This window comes from Drosophila elegans, unplaced genomic scaffold (assembly GCF_018152505.1).
Source record: "Drosophila elegans isolate 14027-0461.03 unplaced genomic scaffold, ASM1815250v1 contig_133, whole genome shotgun sequence".
In the NCBI taxonomy this organism is placed as follows: domain Eukaryota; kingdom Metazoa; phylum Arthropoda; class Insecta; order Diptera; family Drosophilidae; genus Drosophila; species Drosophila elegans.
Window position 1 is genome coordinate 2,417,184 of NW_024545499.1, and position 18,026 is coordinate 2,435,209.

Consider the following 18,026-nt stretch of genomic DNA (forward strand, 5'->3'; position numbering starts at 1 on the left):
CATTTTAATCCGATGATAGCAGTACCCGACGCAAGTCTGTTTTTACAATCTAGCTAATTCCTTGTAATTTTTTTTATCACCGTCTAATTAAGTAAAGTAAGTATTTTTTATACTTCGTAAACTAGAGAAGAAAACATCAAAGTACCTTAGGTCATTGATGCACCTATAAGCATTTTAATAATTATAATTCTTGTTGTGTACGTAGGCATCTATAGTTTGTAACGGAAATGATAAATTCGAATTAGTACTTTAGATATATTTGCGTAAATTAGTTATAACTATTTTGTTGTTTGTTACAATTCTAGGCGGATCGCAAAAATTTTAAATATTTCAACAAACTATTTGATTTCAGTGGCTTTAAAAGCCGTTTAGGTTTTGTTGAAATTGCCAAAGTAATTGAGCGAAATAAACAGCATAATGCATCTACAGATGTTCCTGTACCACCACTCAAATCTTTTAAAAGGTACATATGTACGTTAATTCAACCATTGTTATGGATGTTACGGATATTTTAGATTATATTGTAATTAAAAAAAAAACGGTATCAATATATGTACATACATAAATATAATATAGTTTTAATTCAATTAATTTATTTATGTATAGTTTCTGATAATAACTCTTGTTGATTTTTTAAGTTATCTCAAATAATGTAGTAGTGAACGGCCCGACTAAAGGAAATAATAGTTGAAACTTTAAAGTTTGGATTTAAAAGCGGGGGATTTATGGAAGTAACGGGAATAGTAATCCAGACAAGGTCATTTTGTTGGTGTCCCCCTAACAAAAGCTCGCTGCCTTGCTCGCTCACTCGGTGCATATGGTTGTCCCTGCCTGGCACGAATGGCGCGCTTCTCTCTCTCTCTCTCTCTCTGCGAGCCGTCTCACACAGATACACACACAGCCACACGCAACAATATTTATTTTATTCAATTCCAAAACGGCCAACCTATAAGTTGTGTTTGTGCAAATTTCGCGCGTTTGCAAGTTTTTGTAGTTGGCTTCCGATTCTTATACATAACGATCTCAAGCGATCTCCCCTGCCGAATATTAAATACAGATATATCCAGATCTGCAGTAATTGCCAAATTTTTTTTCGCAAAATTTTACGTCGCGAGCTGCATGTTTTTGTATCTGTTGTTGTTGGTGCTTTCATTTTGCAGCAATCTCTGCTTTGCATGTGTGTGTTTGGTGCTTTTGGCGGACGTGAGTGTGTGTGCGTGCTGGTGGTAGAGGGGAGAAATAGTCACACATACATTGGCAGCCTTTGGTTTTGACTCACTCGCTTGCACACATACACACTGGCACAAGCGCAGGCCTGGAAGCTTGCAAAAATAAAATTAAATAAAGTAAGAGTTTAAAAAAGTGTATGGTGTCAAATAATAAAGTAAACAAAAAGCTTTGCGGATTCGCAATATCTTCGGCGCAACGATCTGGCAACACCAACAACAACAGCAGCAGCCACATAAGAAACTGCGTTTCAACCATTTCCTGCACTTATCGTTCTCCTTTCATCCAATTAGTGCTGGAAAGTAACGCCAGTTACGGTTTTAATACAGTCAAGACGCGAACCCCACTCAACTCCTTAATGAGTTTCCCTCAAATAAACGGAATTCGTAATAAAAAACGCTCGATTTGGCGCTGATAAAGCTGATAAGGAACGCAGCCACAGTCAGCTGCATTTTACGATAAGGTGAGTAAACACTCAAAGCAGTAAGGCTCTTTGAGTTTGCCGGCAAATCGAGGCTTCCAGAACAGCTGCAGTAGCTCCAGCTAAAATGGAGGTGTCCCCCAAAAAAAGGAAAAAAACCAAAACACAAATGGCGCCTGAGCATATGCTGTGGGTAATTTTAAGAGCGCCAGTAATCATGTGGGTGCAAGCGGGATGGCCATACAGACAGTGTTTATATTTTGGTAGAAAGGTCACATCCTTAGCTTCCAATAGGACATTCGTCCTTCTCTACCGCCTTGTCCTGCGCCAATTACGTCAGTAATCGAAAACGGAAGTTAATTTCGACAAACCGAAGTTTATATGCTCTAGCACATTCATTCGTGTATATCCAAAGTTCCCTTTTCCGTTTCTGGTTCAGCTTTTGGATATAACCGGGTTGAAATTCATTCCTTTCGTGTTCCTATCTCCCGCAATAATTCTAATTAATACGCGCTATTATGTGTTACAGAATTTGAAACTCAAATTATTACCAGAAAGGGAGAGTACATTGTTTTATAGACACTAGTCTGCTTGATTCAAATCCAAATAGTCAATTCTAAAAAATACTTTGATTTAAAACATCAGATATGTACCAACAGTTTTATTTATTACTTACAAAATTCAAAATTTTATAATATTTAATTTAAAATATGCATTAAAACAATATTTTTTTGAGTTAGAGAGTATGCAATAATTTTTGGAAGATTCCACACAATTTTATGATGATAATGGTATTTTCAAACGTCTATTCGATATTGGTATACCCTGTCCAAGGATATTATTATGCTTCGAATTAGCAAGTGGGTGGCGTAAATTTTCACACCTTCAACATGGCGGTCCAACAGCCGGAGAAAGCGTCTAGCCTGACATTGAACTTGGCTACTCTCCATGAATTCGATTGACCACAGGGTGGCGCAGCTTTTTGGGGCAACTTTCACCAACAATTTTGCAGCTGCCACACTTCAACAGTTTGCTGGCAGTTGCAGTCATTTTATCGATTCCCTCAGATACATACATACAAACAGTGGTAGCGCGCCATTTTAAAACTTTTCTCAAAGCTTGTAGTGTATTGTGCACTTTCTTCCCTTATCCTCTTAAAAACAAAAATAAAGAGATAAAACTTCATCTCAACAGCTGTCTTGACATCGAAAAAGCTTTCATCTCTGCCTGTTGCAGTTTTGTATGCCCTACAGGAAGTTACTAATGACTGGCCATCGACAGCAGAAAACTTTAGTAGTCATAGGTTTAAATATAGAATTAACCAAAATATTTGTCCATTTACAAAATTTTACCGTCATTGGCAGATCTTACAGACATTATACAGACTTTATTTTTATATGGCCACGCAGGGAGGTTCGAAAAAATGCATTTACAAAACACATAAATCTTACTAAATTAAGTGCAATGAAAGAGAGAATAATTCTTTCGTATCGAACGATCGGGGCAAAACAGAAAGCTCTACTTATGGCAAAGCCGTATTTAAGAGTAGATAAATAACCAAATTTATTCGGCATCTTCAGGGTGTGCATGACCTGACAAATTGTTTAACACAACATTAATCTAATCGACTGGCAATAATAATAATCAAATCTTATCTAAAAATTTTTACTTCCAAGATCCAGATCAATTCGACCTAGCGCTGCAGATTCTATTTTTGCATACGTGGCTCAAGATTTTTTTCTAAGAGTTGACCATGAACTCTTACGCTTATGAATCAGTAATTTCTTGGTCAATGTTGTCAACGCTAGCAGATTCATATACTTTAGTGCCAGATGGCGCCGCATCTTTTTTCCGCGCCAAAACAATTGCAGATAAAATCATCTTATAAGGGTCGATTGTATATCATCCAAGCAGATGCCATGCTTCGATCGCCATTCGTTGGGTCGACTTTAGACACATACACTTTGCATGACCCATTTGATTGACTTCCTCCAGTGCAATAATCATCGGGTCCTCCCGCCCCATTGTGATTATAAGCTCTAACCGGACAACGCTGTCATCAGCAGGCGTAGCAATTGCAAAATTTCCCCGGCGGCAGCAGAAGGAGAAGATGATTTCCCGGTTTGCCGAAGCCAAAAAACTGGTTTCAAACTCAATCGAACGCTGCCCTTTCGCACAGTCTAGTAAAAAACACAAGACAGTGCGGAGTGATACATGTTAAAGATTATATTTTGAAAGTACGTGTGCGGATAAAGACAAGACATTTGTTTCAGAAATCCACGGGTTTTATGGTGATGAAACGGGAGAGGATAAAGGCCACCAGGATAGTGGCGCATACGAAGCAAAAGGCAAACATGTAAAAGCTTTCCTCTGTGAAGATGTCGGAGAAGGCGGGTATGTCCTGATAGATCTTCTCTATCACCGCCAGTGTTCCCTTGTGTTTCCTCACCATGGCGGTGGTTGTTGTATGCCCTCTTTTACTTCTTTTTGGAAGTCTTCTTTCCACCACCGGCGCCTCCTCCGAGCTTCTGTTTTTCCGCCTTGGTCAGGACCTTGTTGGTGATCTCCTCGGGTGGTGCCAAGCTGGACACGTGTCTGTTGCACAGCTGCAGGAGCTCTAGAGTGTTGATGTTATCACTGTTGAATCGTATCTCCTTGACTTTAGCTTGTTTTGCGGGAGAGTTTTATAATTAGCAATGTATGTATTTTTGTAAGGAAGTGACGCTTAAAAATTGTTTAGCCGAAACTCTAAGGTCTTGTTTCAAGACAGACCAGCCTTTATGGCTCATTATATTTTTAAAAAATATTAGTAGATAAAAAATTGAATCTCTAGAAAATCTCGCAAGATAAACACGCATTTTAAAATACTTTTTTTGGAAAACGACTAAACTTTCTATTTACTTCATTCAAAATAATAACAAAGAGGTTTCCACGAAAATTTGCATTCATTTTGGGACTCGTAACCTATGTACATGGTTGGTTTATAAATATTCCTTTGCCTGAGTTTCGGCTGGCAGAAACATACCTTGGGCTGAGTCAATCAAAGCAAACTTGATGTTGGCCGGCTGGCGATTGCATACAATTTCCGATTTAACTACGCACTTGGGATTCGTGAGTGCCACTTTGGGTGTGGAGAGCAGGAAAAGGAATTCTCTGCGGGGAGATAAAGTACTGATTAATGTTGGTTATTGATTTTTCCCATTTTCCCTGTTTTTCAGGAGCAGCGACGCCGCCTCAAACTGACGCCGACACCGACTAAAATGTCCACGGAGCGTGAGCTGGCTCCCGGTGGGCCAGCTCAGCTCCACCCGCACACGTTGCCCCTGACGTTCCCGGATCTCCAGATGACCTCCGCCGTGGGCATCATCGGAAAGGTCTACGGTGAGTGTGGTCCCCGCCCATCTTGCATCCACGCGAACGCGAAAACAACCTCAAAGGATCGGTTTAAGTGTGGACACTTTACAGCACCTCTTTGTTTTCCTGAGTTTTTCTTGCGTTTTTCTTTCCGTTTGGCTTACGCACTTTGGTTCCGAGAAAATTTTCCCAATAAGTGGACAATGCGCAGGTCTCGCTATCGATAGGAGGAAAGCACTTTTCCGACTTACCGTGTGGACTTGACGTTTTCCGCAAACGGATCAAACTGCACGGTGATTCGCTTAACGCCCTTCAAATTCACGCTCTTCAGCTGCTTGCCAATGGCTGAAACAATGCCGCCCGAGCGGCGTAGGGCGCCGCTGAAAGGCACAGACATTATTTATTCGTTTTACCCGCAAAAAGCACCAACTTTTAACAAAAACCACGACGTAACAAACACGCTACGTAACAGCTGAGAGGCGATAACAACAGGCCCGATAGTTCGCGCTCGCTTTCCAACACTGGAATGCTCAGTGTGAGCAACCCTGCCTTGCTGTGCATAGTCAGCCGACATATAGACATCCCGCTCACACGCACGGTCTCAGCCGAGAGTGCTTTGCCCTCATTTAAGTGTGGTTAAGAGTGTACAGCGTGCGTCACGCTCACACGTCGCGAGTACAATTTTTGTGTGGACGTCCAGTGTGTGGCTGTGGGAAAAGCTGAAGAAAATTGCATTTTTTGCATAATGCGCGACGTGAAAAGCTAACAAAAGTTGTGCTAAATCAAAATTCAATAGTCTGGCCACGGTTTGTGCGTAAGAGCAGGCGGCGCGATCGTGTTTGGTGCACAAAAACCACGTCTCGAAAAGTCAAGAATTCTACGTGCACACATTTTTTTGGGCTGCCATATATAAAAAAAACGCATACAAACGCATTTTCTTGCTGTATAGCGAAGCAGCACACATTCACACACAGGCCGAGGAGCACACACACACACGCATACAATTGCACTCACGAGATATGCGAGCATAAAGAAGAATTTTTTCTTAGTTGTATTACAAGAGCATTAGATACATATATAATAAGTATATAAATAAACATATATACACCCCTAGGTGTGTACACAAAAATACATACATATAATTAAACGAAAGCTGTGCCTACATTTGTGTTCTTTTCCAATACTAAATAACAACAGAAACAACAATAATAACAAAATAATGCAAATCAAGAAAGAGAGAGAAAGAGAGACGAGATAATACCCACTTGTCTGTTGCTAATTCCAATTTATATAAATACGCCTTCGCCACGCCCACGCGCAACAACAAACAACAAATGCAAAATCTACCAAACGAATAAAACTTTAAACTACTTTAAAGTGTGATAAGCAAAAGGCTGAAATCAAAAACAAAATACAAAAACTATAAATAATTAGTAGAAAAACCAAAAGCAAAAGCAACAACAACAACCACAACAAAGAAAACAACAATCAATTACATTTTACACCAAAACACGAAACATCAAAAGCGAAAAACACGAGCCAACCTTTTATACATTAAATATTTTTCTTAAAACAAACCTAACTTAGTGCAAAAACATGTATCCAGTCGGACAACGTAAGTGACTAGCGAATGAAAAAGAAGAAGCTAAAAGAATAGACAATTTTCAGACTGAATAATAAAAACTGCTGCTGCCACAAGTCCCCAAGCCATCACACCTCCTTCCCCTTGCTCGCCATCCACTAATCAAGTTTTCGATGTTCTACTTGCACCTATATATGTATATATATTTATATTGCAAGTGCTAGTCTTTATCGAGGTGTGCAATTTCCACACACAGACACGTGCGTGAAGTGCAGAGTTGAAAATGCGCAAAAATTGGGTCAACGACCGTCGCGTCGCAATAGTTTCCTGCTTTTCCGGGGGTTGCTTTTGGGGCCTAAGACTGTTTGATTCGGGGAGTATCTGGGTTTTAAGAGCAGACTCTTAAAACTACGTCGTCATTTGCCGACGATTGTGCGTATTTCATGTAAATATTTATGCTATGAATGGGGAAATACAATATCAAATAGCAATACAAATTTAATAATATTCCTTTCGATATTCAATGTCATTTACAGACAAGAAAAAACATACTCTTAAATTGTTTACATCATCCTTTTTAATGTTGACAATAAGCAAAATAAAACAATCGTTATAATCTTGAAAACTTTAGTTCAAAGTGGCAAGAAAGGCGTTTTCGAATGTTTAAACAGTATTTAACGGGTGGAACATCAAAACTGACTCTACCTGGGAACCTGTAAGGTGCATTACCTGGGAACTATTAACACAATGCTGGCTAATCCGGGACTTGGATATGAAAACACCTACCCAACCAATTAAACACTAAGTATCTGAACAAGGAAAAAAGACTTGTGGCAGCAGGATACTCTATATACATACATACAAATAATATCACGCAAGACATACATACATACGTATATTAAATGATGACGATGATGAAAGAAAACTGTAACTAAAATATTATTAACGCACTTCTTTTCGTTTTCTTTTCGTTCGTTATCGCAACCTGTTTTTGGTTTCTACATCGTTTTACTTTTGATTTGACCTCATGATTTTGATTTTCCATTATCGACAAAAATCATCGATTGGCCATTACCCGTTTTGATTTGAACCTCTTCATTTCCATTTTCATTTATTTACCTTGTGTTTATTTGATTACATTTTCTTTTTATAGAGTCACAGTGGACCCCCTCGCCCACTCGGCCTCAGAGTCCCTCTCAGGCGCAGACTAGCTTCGACACGCTCACATGTAAATTTCTCTCCAAAACCAAAAAGACTACTAAAATTACTAAGAACCTTATGCGATTTGATTGATTCGAAAAAGCTAAACAAAACCGTTTGTGTTTACGTTCTTTAGTTTGGTGTTCCTAACACATTTCCTCCACTAACTATCCTATCCCTAAAATAACTTTTTGCCGTAATGATACTAACCAAAAAAAAAATCACACTAAAAACTAAGAAAACACTGAATATGTTTCAATTTTTTGTTTCGTGTAAATGTTTTTTTTTCTTCGTACTATGCAAATTGCACTTGAGTATAACTACAAAAAAAAAAAAAAACTAAAACACCTGTTTGAACTTTAACCTCTATCATTTTGTATTCAGCGCTCGTTGCATGCACATTTTAGCTTGTAGTATTTAAGGGCAGTTTTTTCAGACGGCTGGGTTATCTCATTGGAGTTATAATTTAATATTGATTCATGATCACTTTTAAATGGTCGATTTAACGAAATCAGATTTATATTTATTCGGATAAGAAAAATACAAATGAAATGTAAAAGTAAAATTTGTATGAGTAAAGTCAATAATAAACTTTTTATTGATTTAATTATATATATATATAGGAACAAAGGCTTGGGTTTGTTCGGGTGACATTACGGTGTTAAAAATTTAATGGACGAATTAGTTTTAAATAAATATGTCAATATATTTTTTTAATAACATTTAAATTTTTTACCTCGTACATTCCTGAGATTTAACTAAGCAAGTGAAAAAAGCCCCCAAACTTATTGTTATATTAGATATTGTCTAGTTTTTTACGTTCATTTTAATCGTTTTATCCTTTAAAAAATGTGCTTTGAGAGATAAGACTAATTAATAGTTGACTTTGCAGCACCACCAGCGCCCGGCTCGTCGGTCAATCCCACCGCAGTCACTAGCCCAAGTGCCCAGAATGTGGCCGCTGGTGGAGCAACTGTGGCTGGTGCAGCTGCAACCGCTGCCCAGGTGGCCTCCGCCTTGGGCGCCACCACCGGCAGCGTGACACCAGCGATTGCAACTGCCACGCCAGCCACTCAGCCGGATATGCCCGTTTTCACGTGCCCACGCCGCCCGAATCTCGGACGAGAAGGACGTCCGATTGTGCTCCGGGCCAATCACTTCCAGGTGACAATGCCGCGTGGCTATGTTCACCACTACGACATCAACATTCAGCCAGACAAGTGTCCGCGAAAGGTCAACCGTGAAATTATCGAGACCATGGTGCATGCTTACAGCAAGATCTTCGGCGTGCTCAAGCCGGTGTTTGATGGTCGCAACAATCTCTACACCCGCGATCCATTGCCCATTGGCAACGAACGTCTGGAGTTGGAAGTGACTCTGCCCGGCGAGGGAAAGGATCGCATCTTTCGCGTTACGATCAAGTGGCAGGCTCAGGTCTCGCTATTTAATCTGGAGGAGGCTCTGGAAGGCCGTACCCGGCAGATACCCTACGACGCCATTCTCGCCCTGGACGTGGTCATGCGTCATCTGCCCAGTATGACGTACACGCCGGTAGGACGCAGCTTCTTCAGCTCTCCCGATGGTTATTACCATCCCTTGGGTGGCGGTCGCGAGGTGTGGTTCGGTTTCCATCAGAGCGTTAGGCCCTCGCAGTGGAAGATGATGCTCAACATTGATGGTGAGTTGTGGCCCTGCAAGTCGTATGTTTCCCTAACTAATCCTCGAATTTATTCCAGTCTCGGCCACCGCTTTTTACAAGGCTCAACCTGTCATTGACTTTATGTGCGAGGTGCTGGACATTCGCGACATCAACGAGCAGCGCAAACCGCTCACTGACTCCCAGCGCGTCAAGTTCACCAAGGAGATAAAGGGCCTGAAGATCGAAATTACCCACTGCGGCCAGATGCGTCGCAAGTATCGTGTGTGCAACGTCACCCGGCGTCCCGCACAGATGCAATCGTAAGAATCCTGCAATTGCCGAACCGCTCTGCTGTTGCTAACCATTTGTATGAATTATTTCAGTTTCCCACTGCAGCTGGAGAACGGACAGACCGTAGAGTGCACCGTGGCCAAGTATTTCCTGGACAAGTACCGCATGAAGCTGCGATATCCGCATTTGCCCTGCCTTCAGGTGGGACAGGAGCACAAACACACCTATCTGCCCCTGGAAGTGTGCAACATTGTGGCCGGGCAGCGGTGCATCAAGAAGCTGACCGATATGCAGACCTCGACCATGATCAAGGCCACCGCCCGTTCAGCTCCGGATCGCGAGCGTGAGATTAACAATTTGGTCAAGCGGGCCGACTTCAACAACGACTCGTATGTGCAGGAGTTCGGCCTGACCATTTCCAATTCGATGATGGAGGTGCGAGGACGCGTTTTGCCGCCGCCAAAGCTTCAGTATGGGGGACGTGTGTCAACCGGGATCACCGGCCAGCAACTGTTTCCGCCACAGAACAAGGTGAGCTTGGCTTCGCCCAACCAGGGTGTATGGGATATGCGAGGCAAGCAGTTCTTCACCGGCGTGGAGATTCGTATCTGGGCCATCGCCTGCTTTGCTCCCCAGCGCACTGTGCGCGAAGACGCGCTGCGTAACTTTACCCAGCAACTGCAGAAGATCTCAAACGATGCCGGCATGCCGATCATTGGCCAGCCGTGCTTCTGCAAATACGCCACTGGGCCGGATCAGGTGGAGCCGATGTTCCGCTACCTGAAAATTACCTTTCCGGGGCTGCAGCTCGTCGTGGTGGTGCTACCGGGCAAGACTCCGGTTTATGCAGAGGTAAAGCGCGTGGGAGACACCGTCCTGGGCATGGCTACCCAGTGTGTGCAGGCCAAAAATGTGAACAAGACGTCGCCGCAGACGCTGTCAAATCTTTGCCTTAAGATCAACGTTAAGTTGGGCGGCATCAATTCGATCCTCGTGCCGTCCATCAGGCCGAAGGTTTTCAACGAACCGGTCATTTTCTTGGGTGCTGATGTAACACACCCACCGGCTGGCGACAACAAAAAACCATCGATTGCCGCCGTCGTGGGCTCAATGGATGCCCATCCGTCTCGCTACGCCGCTACCGTTCGGGTGCAACAGCACCGCCAAGAAATTATCCAGGAGCTGAGCAGCATGGTGCGCGAACTTCTGATCATGTTCTACAAGTCAACAGGCGGCTATAAGCCCCACCGCATCATTCTCTATCGCGACGGTGTCTCCGAGGGTCAGTTCCCGCATGTTCTGCAGCACGAGTTGACCGCCATTCGGGAGGCCTGCATCAAGCTGGAGCCCGAATACCGGCCAGGCATCACGTTCATTGTGGTGCAGAAGCGCCATCACACGCGTCTGTTCTGCGCCGAGAAGAAGGAGCAGAGCGGCAAGTCGGGCAACATTCCCGCAGGCACCACCGTCGATGTGGGCATCACACATCCCACCGAATTCGATTTCTATCTGTGCAGCCATCAGGGCATCCAGGGCACCAGTCGTCCGTCTCACTACCACGTGCTGTGGGACGACAATCACTTTGACTCGGACGAGCTGCAGTGCCTCACGTACCAGCTGTGCCACACCTACGTGCGGTGCACCCGCTCCGTCAGCATACCGGCGCCAGCCTACTACGCCCATTTAGTGGCCTTCCGTGCCAGGTGAGCTTGGAATTGCAACTCCTCAATTCGCATAGAGTATTAACATTTGGGCATATTTTGTAGATACCATCTGGTGGAAAAGGAGCACGACTCCGGCGAAGGTTCGCACCAGAGCGGCTGCTCCGAGGATCGCACGCCAGGCGCCATGGCCAGAGCCATCACTGTGCACGCCGACACCAAGAAGGTCATGTACTTTGCCTAAAAAGTATCACCCCATATACCAACACCAAAAAGCTAAGGAATACAAAATCAGTTTCGAAATTCGATTCGAATAAGCTACTCCCCCCCACTTCCTTCCCTCAGATCAGCAAGCGGATGAAAGCCAACCCTAGAAATATAGATTTAAGCTACATTTTACGTTGAGACAGCGCGATGGGAGGTTAACCAACGAGAATACGAAGATCTTGCATGCATTAGTTATTTAGTAAGCGAAAGAAAATCCCACAAAGACAGAAAAACACCACTCATCCACACACAACGCAGAAAGCACACAGTGAGAAATTGTAGGAATAGGCAATCGAATGTTATGCACAAGTTTGCGCAACCGAAGAAAAATAAACGAACCCGAAAGTGAAATGTGAGAATTCTCAAAAACAAGCGTAGCAAACAAATTGAAAGCAAATAGTAAATCAACTAAAGGGAACAAAAACTACGACAGCAACACCAACCAACATCAGATAACAACAAAAATAAAAAAAAAAAAAAAAAAAGGAATAGCGACACTAACACGAGAGAGACAACTCGTGTAATAGCAATTACGGTTACATTGTACAATATATTTTTACACGATACGAAAAGAAGACATGATGAATGAATATGAATGAATGCATACAACCAAAGGTTTTTAGTATACAAAATGAATACGTTGCTGATCGACTCACACAGCAAACACGACAAGAACACCAACCACTCGGATTCTCTGTACTGTGAACGAAGACCACCACCAAATTATAAACAAAAACCACAAGCGACATTATAGCGACAAGCATTGAAAGAGTGTAAACACAACTTAGCATGTATGTACTAATGAAATACTTCAATAACTGGGGCGCAGATTAAACCAAGCAAGAACATTTAATAGTTTGTAAGTTGGGCTCTACTAAAAATCAGATAATGCCAGATCAGATCAGATTAACAGAGTCGATAAGAGCGCGGCGAAATAACGAGAACTGCAATTTCAACAAGGGACAAACTTTTGGTCAAAACAATAGCTATACTTATAGAGTGGAGCCTAATATATAAATACCTAAGCCTAGATCTAACATTTCAAGTTTTTACAAAACAAAAAACGCGGAATGGAACTGTAACAAGATAGGAATACTTGAATTCAAAAGTGCAAATAATGCGGTAGCAGTTACGTTGGCAGTGCTGATATTTTATGTATATCTTTAGTTTACCCTCTTGTATGCACACACAATCAGACTCCGAACTTCTCCCCTCCCCGAGTCCAAGGCATATCACTCAATGTCCTTTTATTTATGTACCTCCTACACTTAGCCTAACGATATTTAGTTGTATCTTATCATTTTTTTAAAAGCGTAACGAAATTTGTTGATTTCTTCATGTTGATTCTTCGAATGGAAAAACGTCGCGAACATGCCTGTTTTTCATTGTAATTTCGTATTAATTAACTTTAGAGCAAAGTGGTGTACGGGTAATATAAACAAGGTAACTCTTATCCACCGTCCCCCGGAGAGAGGTGGCAACTACATTTCAATATTTTACAAAGTAGTTTTAGTTTCGTCAAAATCAACAAGCAAAAACAAACAAACAAACAAACAATATCAATATGAAACGTATGCTTAATATTTGTACTATATCGAGGACACAGTTCAAGTTAACATTATGATGAGTTGTTATTTATGCGGTGCGGGTGAGGACGATCTTCTCTGATTCCCCGGGCCGAACCTTATTTATACTTGTGTACATCCTTCACAGATCCTTTAATTTAGATTTAGTTACCAAGTTTGCAAGCTGTTTTGCCAATCGTACATAATGTGAGCATTATAAAATACATAATATTTAAATCTATATGCTTATATTAAATCATTTACGGCACTTACAAATTAGTTGATAATCCTCCAAAAATAAAAATACAAAAAATAAAGTGAGGGAATACCACAGCCCGCCAAAATGTTAAATTGAACTTTCAGAAATTTCTTTAATTTTCTGCAAAATATACAAAATTGGATCTTTCAAACCTACTAGACATCAAATAATGATATATTAATAAAATATTTGTATCTTTTAAAAACATTGTTCTAACTGTTTAGAAGAAAGAAACTTAATTTTATTATTTTTTTTACAAAAGCTTATGTTTCGATTTCGGTTCTTAAATCCAGTACTCTAATAAACTAAATATCTCAGCTGCGAATATTCTTTCATATTTAACTAGTCTTTTAACCGAGGCTTACCATAGTGGTAAAAACTATACCTGAGATAGATAGCTTACTTAAGTACTGCATTTAAAAATAAACAACATTTTGTGGGGCTGTGCAATTAAAGTGGGGGCGTATTTGTTGACTTCTTAAATTGTAACTGTTCACTTTCCATTTGTTTTTTGTAGTTTATACACAAGGGATTACAATTTTAAATTTATTTCTTAATATTTACTTAAAGCAACCCGAAGCAAAAAACAAACCAACCAATTTTAGTTCTAAGCAAAAAACGAAAATAATCAATGCAAAGGAGTTCGCGATCCGGGGCTCGATAAGAGATCGCCTAGACAGAACCAACATTTACATTATCTATTCAATTAGTTTAAGCTGAAGCTGAAATGTGTGCCGACAATGAATGCATCTCGTAGTTGTAAAATGAGCGAAATATTATATTCAACAATAATTTACTTTACCAACACAATACATGAGAAATGTCCAAAGCTTTAACTACTCGCAAAATTAGAAGCGGAATATTGACGGAAAAACCACTAATCACTAAATGAAAATGCCAATAAAAAGCTGTTATCTCCCATCCAAAACAATGGGCCTTACGGTTGTCCCTATATACACGCGTAAATATATATATAGCAAACTGGAAAACTCCAATTTTCCCCAAGAAACTCACAGACACTAAAATTTCAATGGTTTCTTCAGTATCGTGCAGCTAAAAAATGTTTAAGGAGAAGGTTGGAGAACTGGGAACGCCTTAAATATCATTTTCAACCTATGTTCTGCTCAGAGTCAAGGCCCAAAATCAAGACAAAATGCCGGGATATCCACATGGGAACTTACATTTTTATCTGTCAAAATTCAATTGAGCTTTAAACTAAAGGTAGATCGAGAAAAATATGAAAAAAATTAAACAAAAAAAACAAGGCAAGAAGATAAGTAAGAAAAATAATTGGGGTCGCATTGTTTTTACATATTACTTATAAATGTGCCGTTTATAGATGTCTACAATTATATACAACAAATATAGATATATACCTAGATATATAATCAGATCTAAATCGAAGCTAAACAGCAATTTGCACAACTCTTCCTAAAGGAAATAAAAAATACAAATCTAAATCTAACAATAAAATTATATGCCACAATTACCGAGATTTCAAGAAGTGACGGACTAACTCCAAGCAATTATAAACGTTACATTTGAATAACTAACTTATGATATGTGTGTACTCTATACTCTTCCAATTAGTCCCGAGTCCTACCCACTAAAACCCAGCCCACACGCGCGGTCCCCATAGCCACACAACGTATTGTTCCCAATACGAATCAGATCGGACAACCCTTAGCTGAAATTGGACTAGAAAAATCAATACGATAATACCACTTATACGTGCGTTTAGATTAAAGAGATCATCTGGTATACATCCCTTACTTTAAAAATCAACCAAAATGCCGGGTAATTAATCAATAAAATACATATTATTAGTTCTAATCTAAGCGAAGTAAACAAAAACATCAACATATTGATAAAAATAAAAATATAAATAAAAAGCAACGTGAGCAACGTAATATGGGAAATCTGTAACTTTGGTGATCTTTTTAAATGTTATTAGTAAAACAAAACAAAAATCAAGTTTAATGAGAAATACAAATCAAACCAGTTTTAAATGTGACTTAAATACGACGTAAACGACATTTTTCCACAAAATTATATATGTGACAAAACAAAACCAAAATCAGAGTTTGTGACATATGCAATTTAATGAAAGTTGATGATCTTTTCGATAGAATTATGTAAAGCTGTCTAACAACTAGTTCTAAGCGCTTCAATACAAATACCATTTAACAAAAATCAACAAACTCAATTAAGTTAAAGAAAACACAATTACATTTAACAAAAAGTATATGTTTTATACAAATTACATTTATTTTTATCAAGTTTAGCGGCTTTGTTTTAAATTTGAGTTTTAAGCATTAAAACCAAACCAACCATTACAAAACAAAATTATTTCAGTTTGCGTTTCAAATAAGAAAACAGCATATACAATTCATTTTTGTTCAATAAAAATATATTTAACTAAAAATTCGACTTGCCTTTTGAAATCAAGGCCAAAATGCTAACAGTTGTGAGGAAATCGCTGGGCAGCTTGAGCCTTCATCTGCCGTTTAATCTCCTAGCAAGATACAAATCAACCGACGATGCCAAGACCGCTCTGATCATTCTGGCCCCGGGAGCCGAGGAAATGGAGTTTACCATCTCCGCGGATGTTCTGCGGCGAGGAAAGGTAAGTTTTGATAGGTTTAACTATTTAATACCAAATGAATTGCTAAAAATGTGCGTCAATTGGCGCTAGTTTCATATGAAAAGGAATATCTTTAAACTTATTTGCAACTATTCACTGAGTTCAAAAAGCTTATGTGATTAATTAGAAACAGGTCAGATTGTCTTCCATTTTTTCACTCGCTGGAACTTTTTATCTTCCTGTCGTCTGATACGAACTGATATTTCACTGCAAGTAAATGTGTAACAACCAGTAAATCACGTAATTCAAATAAAGTTAACAATTGAAAATAAAAATGCGATTCTCAACAGTGATCTGACAATTAACCTTCATTTTAAGAATATGATAGTCAAATATAAATTTATTTGTGATTTTTTTTTTTCTAAAATTAATTAGGACTATTTGATATAATAAACTCGAGCTTAAATCGTTGAAACGACACAGAATGAGTCATTCTCTATATAGATAGATATGAGATATATTCGATTACGCCGGTCGAGCTTCAAAACTGTTCAGCCGACATCCATTAAAATAAAAGTTATGTATTCATTTTATAATTTAAAATATAAAGTTTCTAAACTGGAACTAAAAGGTCAGTTAAATCTTACTTTAGTTTAGCATATTATGTAAAATAAAACATTTCCTTATTCAACGATGACTTAATTTCTGCCGGCAATACCATAACCATTTAATGGCTTCCATTTCGGCTAGATCAACGTTACGGTGGCGGGCTTACATGACTGTGAGGCGGTTAAGTGCTCCAGGTCGGTGGTCATTGTGCCGGATACTTCTCTGGAGCTGGCCTTGACCCAGGGATGTTATGACGTAGTGGTCTTGCCTGGAGGATTGGCCGGAAACAAGGCGTTGATGAACTCGTCTGCTGTTGGTGAACTGCTGCGTTGCCAGGAATCAAAAGGCGGACTGATTGCTGCTATCTGTGCTGCTCCCACTGCGCTGGCCAAGCATGGGATAGGAAAAGGAAAATCTATTACATCGCATCCAGATTTAAAGCTCCAACTGAAGGATCATTATTGGTAGGTTTGCGGTTAGTAGATATACATACATATAATACTTATTCATACTTTTCTCAAAATTAATCTTTCATTCGGAATAAACGAGAAAAGAATCTTGTTTTTCGTACTTTTTCGTACATATAAAAAAAGCGATTGCGTTTCATGTCTCTAGCTTTAAAACTACAGCCGATATATAAACAGATCGGATGTCATGGGTAAATGCACTCGTCTACTTATCCTGATCAAGAATATATGTATATACTTTATCGGACCGAAAAAGTTTCTTTTTCTACCAGCTACATACTTTTCAGCGAATACAACATTCACTTTTACTTAAAACACTGAAGCCACATTATGAAACTAATACAATTTTGGTTTCATCTGTTAAGCTATATAGACGACGAGACTGTGGTTCAGGATGGAAATCTCATTACTAGTCGTGGTCCTGGTACATCCTTTGATTTTGCATTAAAGATTACCGAGCAGCTTTCTGGCGTTGAAGTGGCCAAGGAGGTCGCCAAGGCAATGCTTTGGACATATAAATCCTAATTGGAGTTACATTAAAATATCCATTTTTCCGTACAATATTTAGGATTATATTGTTCAAAATAAATAATATTTACTTAAATAGTTTTTTTCTAGAGTTCGAAAATAAGTCCTTTTCTATCAAGTTTTATGAATTTTTGGAAATCAATTTGGATGCTCGGTTTGCGGAATACTATGCTAATACTTACGATTTATCAAGATTTCACATTCTCAAATCACTATTAAAATGGTGTTAACCACTAAATGAAAACATATACGAAGTATATCACTACGGACGGTAGTACATGTAATGACGATGCGCATTAAGAGCGTGTGCATAGGAGACTACTATATAAAGCCGCTAATTGAAAGTCTGCTGTGATGGTCCAATCGTAACGA

General features: G+C 39.7%; 4 protein-coding genes across 8 annotated transcripts; 2 read left to right on the forward strand and 2 right to left on the reverse strand.

The window, feature by feature from the left end:
• The first annotated feature begins 931 nt into the window (after window positions 1-931).
• Window positions 932-15,891, forward strand: LOC108147583 (protein argonaute-2). 4 transcript variants are annotated; one of them, XM_017274219.2, is made up of 8 exons: window positions 932-1,074; window positions 1,521-1,690; window positions 4,867-5,029; window positions 7,738-7,812; window positions 8,677-9,462; window positions 9,521-9,743; window positions 9,807-11,417; window positions 11,481-15,891. In XM_017274219.2, exons 3-8 carry the CDS (start codon window positions 4,909-4,911, stop codon window positions 11,617-11,619), a joined length of 2,955 nt encoding a protein of 984 aa, XP_017129708.1. In that variant the 5' UTR covers window positions 932-1,074; window positions 1,521-1,690; window positions 4,867-4,908; the 3' UTR covers window positions 11,620-15,891. The 4 variants fall into 4 exon arrangements, with proteins under 4 accessions (XP_017129708.1, XP_017129709.1, XP_017129710.1 ...); XM_017274220.2 differs by lacking the exon at window positions 7,738-7,812; XM_017274221.2 differs by lacking the exons at window positions 932-1,074; window positions 1,521-1,690; window positions 4,867-5,029 and adding an exon at window positions 5,450-6,617.
• Window positions 3,860-4,100, reverse strand: LOC108147587. The gene has a single exon (XM_017274226.2). It carries the CDS (start codon window positions 4,098-4,100, stop codon window positions 3,918-3,920), a length of 183 nt encoding a protein of 60 aa, XP_017129715.1. The 3' UTR covers window positions 3,860-3,917.
• LOC108147585 lies at window positions 4,126-5,459 on the reverse strand. 2 transcript variants are annotated; one of them, XM_017274225.2, is made up of 3 exons: window positions 5,254-5,459; window positions 4,674-4,801; window positions 4,126-4,313 (listed from the first exon to the last, which is right to left on the reverse strand). In XM_017274225.2, exons 1-3 carry the CDS (start codon window positions 5,397-5,399, stop codon window positions 4,126-4,128), a joined length of 462 nt encoding a protein of 153 aa, XP_017129714.1. In that variant the 5' UTR covers window positions 5,400-5,459. The 2 variants fall into 2 exon arrangements, with proteins under 2 accessions (XP_017129714.1, XP_017129713.1); XM_017274224.2 differs by having other exon boundaries at window positions 4,126-4,319.
• Window positions 15,892-15,907: 16 nt separating the features above from the next.
• LOC108147584 (protein DJ-1alpha) lies at window positions 15,908-17,757 on the forward strand. Its single transcript, XM_017274223.2, has 3 exons — window positions 15,908-16,092; window positions 16,801-17,123; window positions 17,492-17,757. The coding sequence occupies exons 1-3, from the start codon at window positions 15,922-15,924 to the stop codon at window positions 17,649-17,651; spliced, it is 654 nt and encodes a 217-aa protein (XP_017129712.1). The 5' UTR covers window positions 15,908-15,921; the 3' UTR covers window positions 17,652-17,757.
• Window positions 17,758-18,026: the final 269 nt, after the last annotated feature.

Excerpts from the sequence above, each read along its gene's own strand:
- LOC108147587 (XM_017274226.2), bottom strand. The coding sequence starts at position 4,100 with ATGGTGAGGAAACACAAGGGAACACTGGCGGTGATAGAGAAGATCTAT.
- LOC108147585 (XM_017274224.2), bottom strand. The coding sequence starts at position 5,399 with ATGTCTGTGCCTTTCAGCGGCGCCCTACGCCGCTCGGGCGGCATTGTT. Across the intron at positions 4,802-5,253 it reads GAAAACGTCAAGTCCACACG|AGAATTCCTTTTCCTGCTCT; the intron begins GTAAGTCGGAAA and ends ATCTCCCCGCAG. Across the intron at positions 4,320-4,673 it reads TTTGATTGACTCAGCCCAAG|AACAAGCTAAAGTCAAGGAG; the intron begins GTATGTTTCTGC and ends ACTCTCCCGCAA.
- LOC108147583 (XM_017274219.2), top strand. The coding sequence starts at position 4,909 with ATGTCCACGGAGCGTGAGCTGGCTCCCGGTGGGCCAGCTCAGCTCCAC. Across the intron at positions 5,030-7,737 it reads CATCATCGGAAAGGTCTACG|AGTCACAGTGGACCCCCTCG; the intron begins GTGAGTGTGGTC and ends TTCTTTTTATAG. Across the intron at positions 9,744-9,806 it reads CGTCCCGCACAGATGCAATC|TTTCCCACTGCAGCTGGAGA; the intron begins GTAAGAATCCTG and ends GAATTATTTCAG.
- LOC108147584 (XM_017274223.2), top strand. The coding sequence starts at position 15,922 with ATGCTAACAGTTGTGAGGAAATCGCTGGGCAGCTTGAGCCTTCATCTG. Across the intron at positions 16,093-16,800 it reads ATGTTCTGCGGCGAGGAAAG|ATCAACGTTACGGTGGCGGG; the intron begins GTAAGTTTTGAT and ends CATTTCGGCTAG. Across the intron at positions 17,124-17,491 it reads CAACTGAAGGATCATTATTG|CTATATAGACGACGAGACTG; the intron begins GTAGGTTTGCGG and ends TCATCTGTTAAG.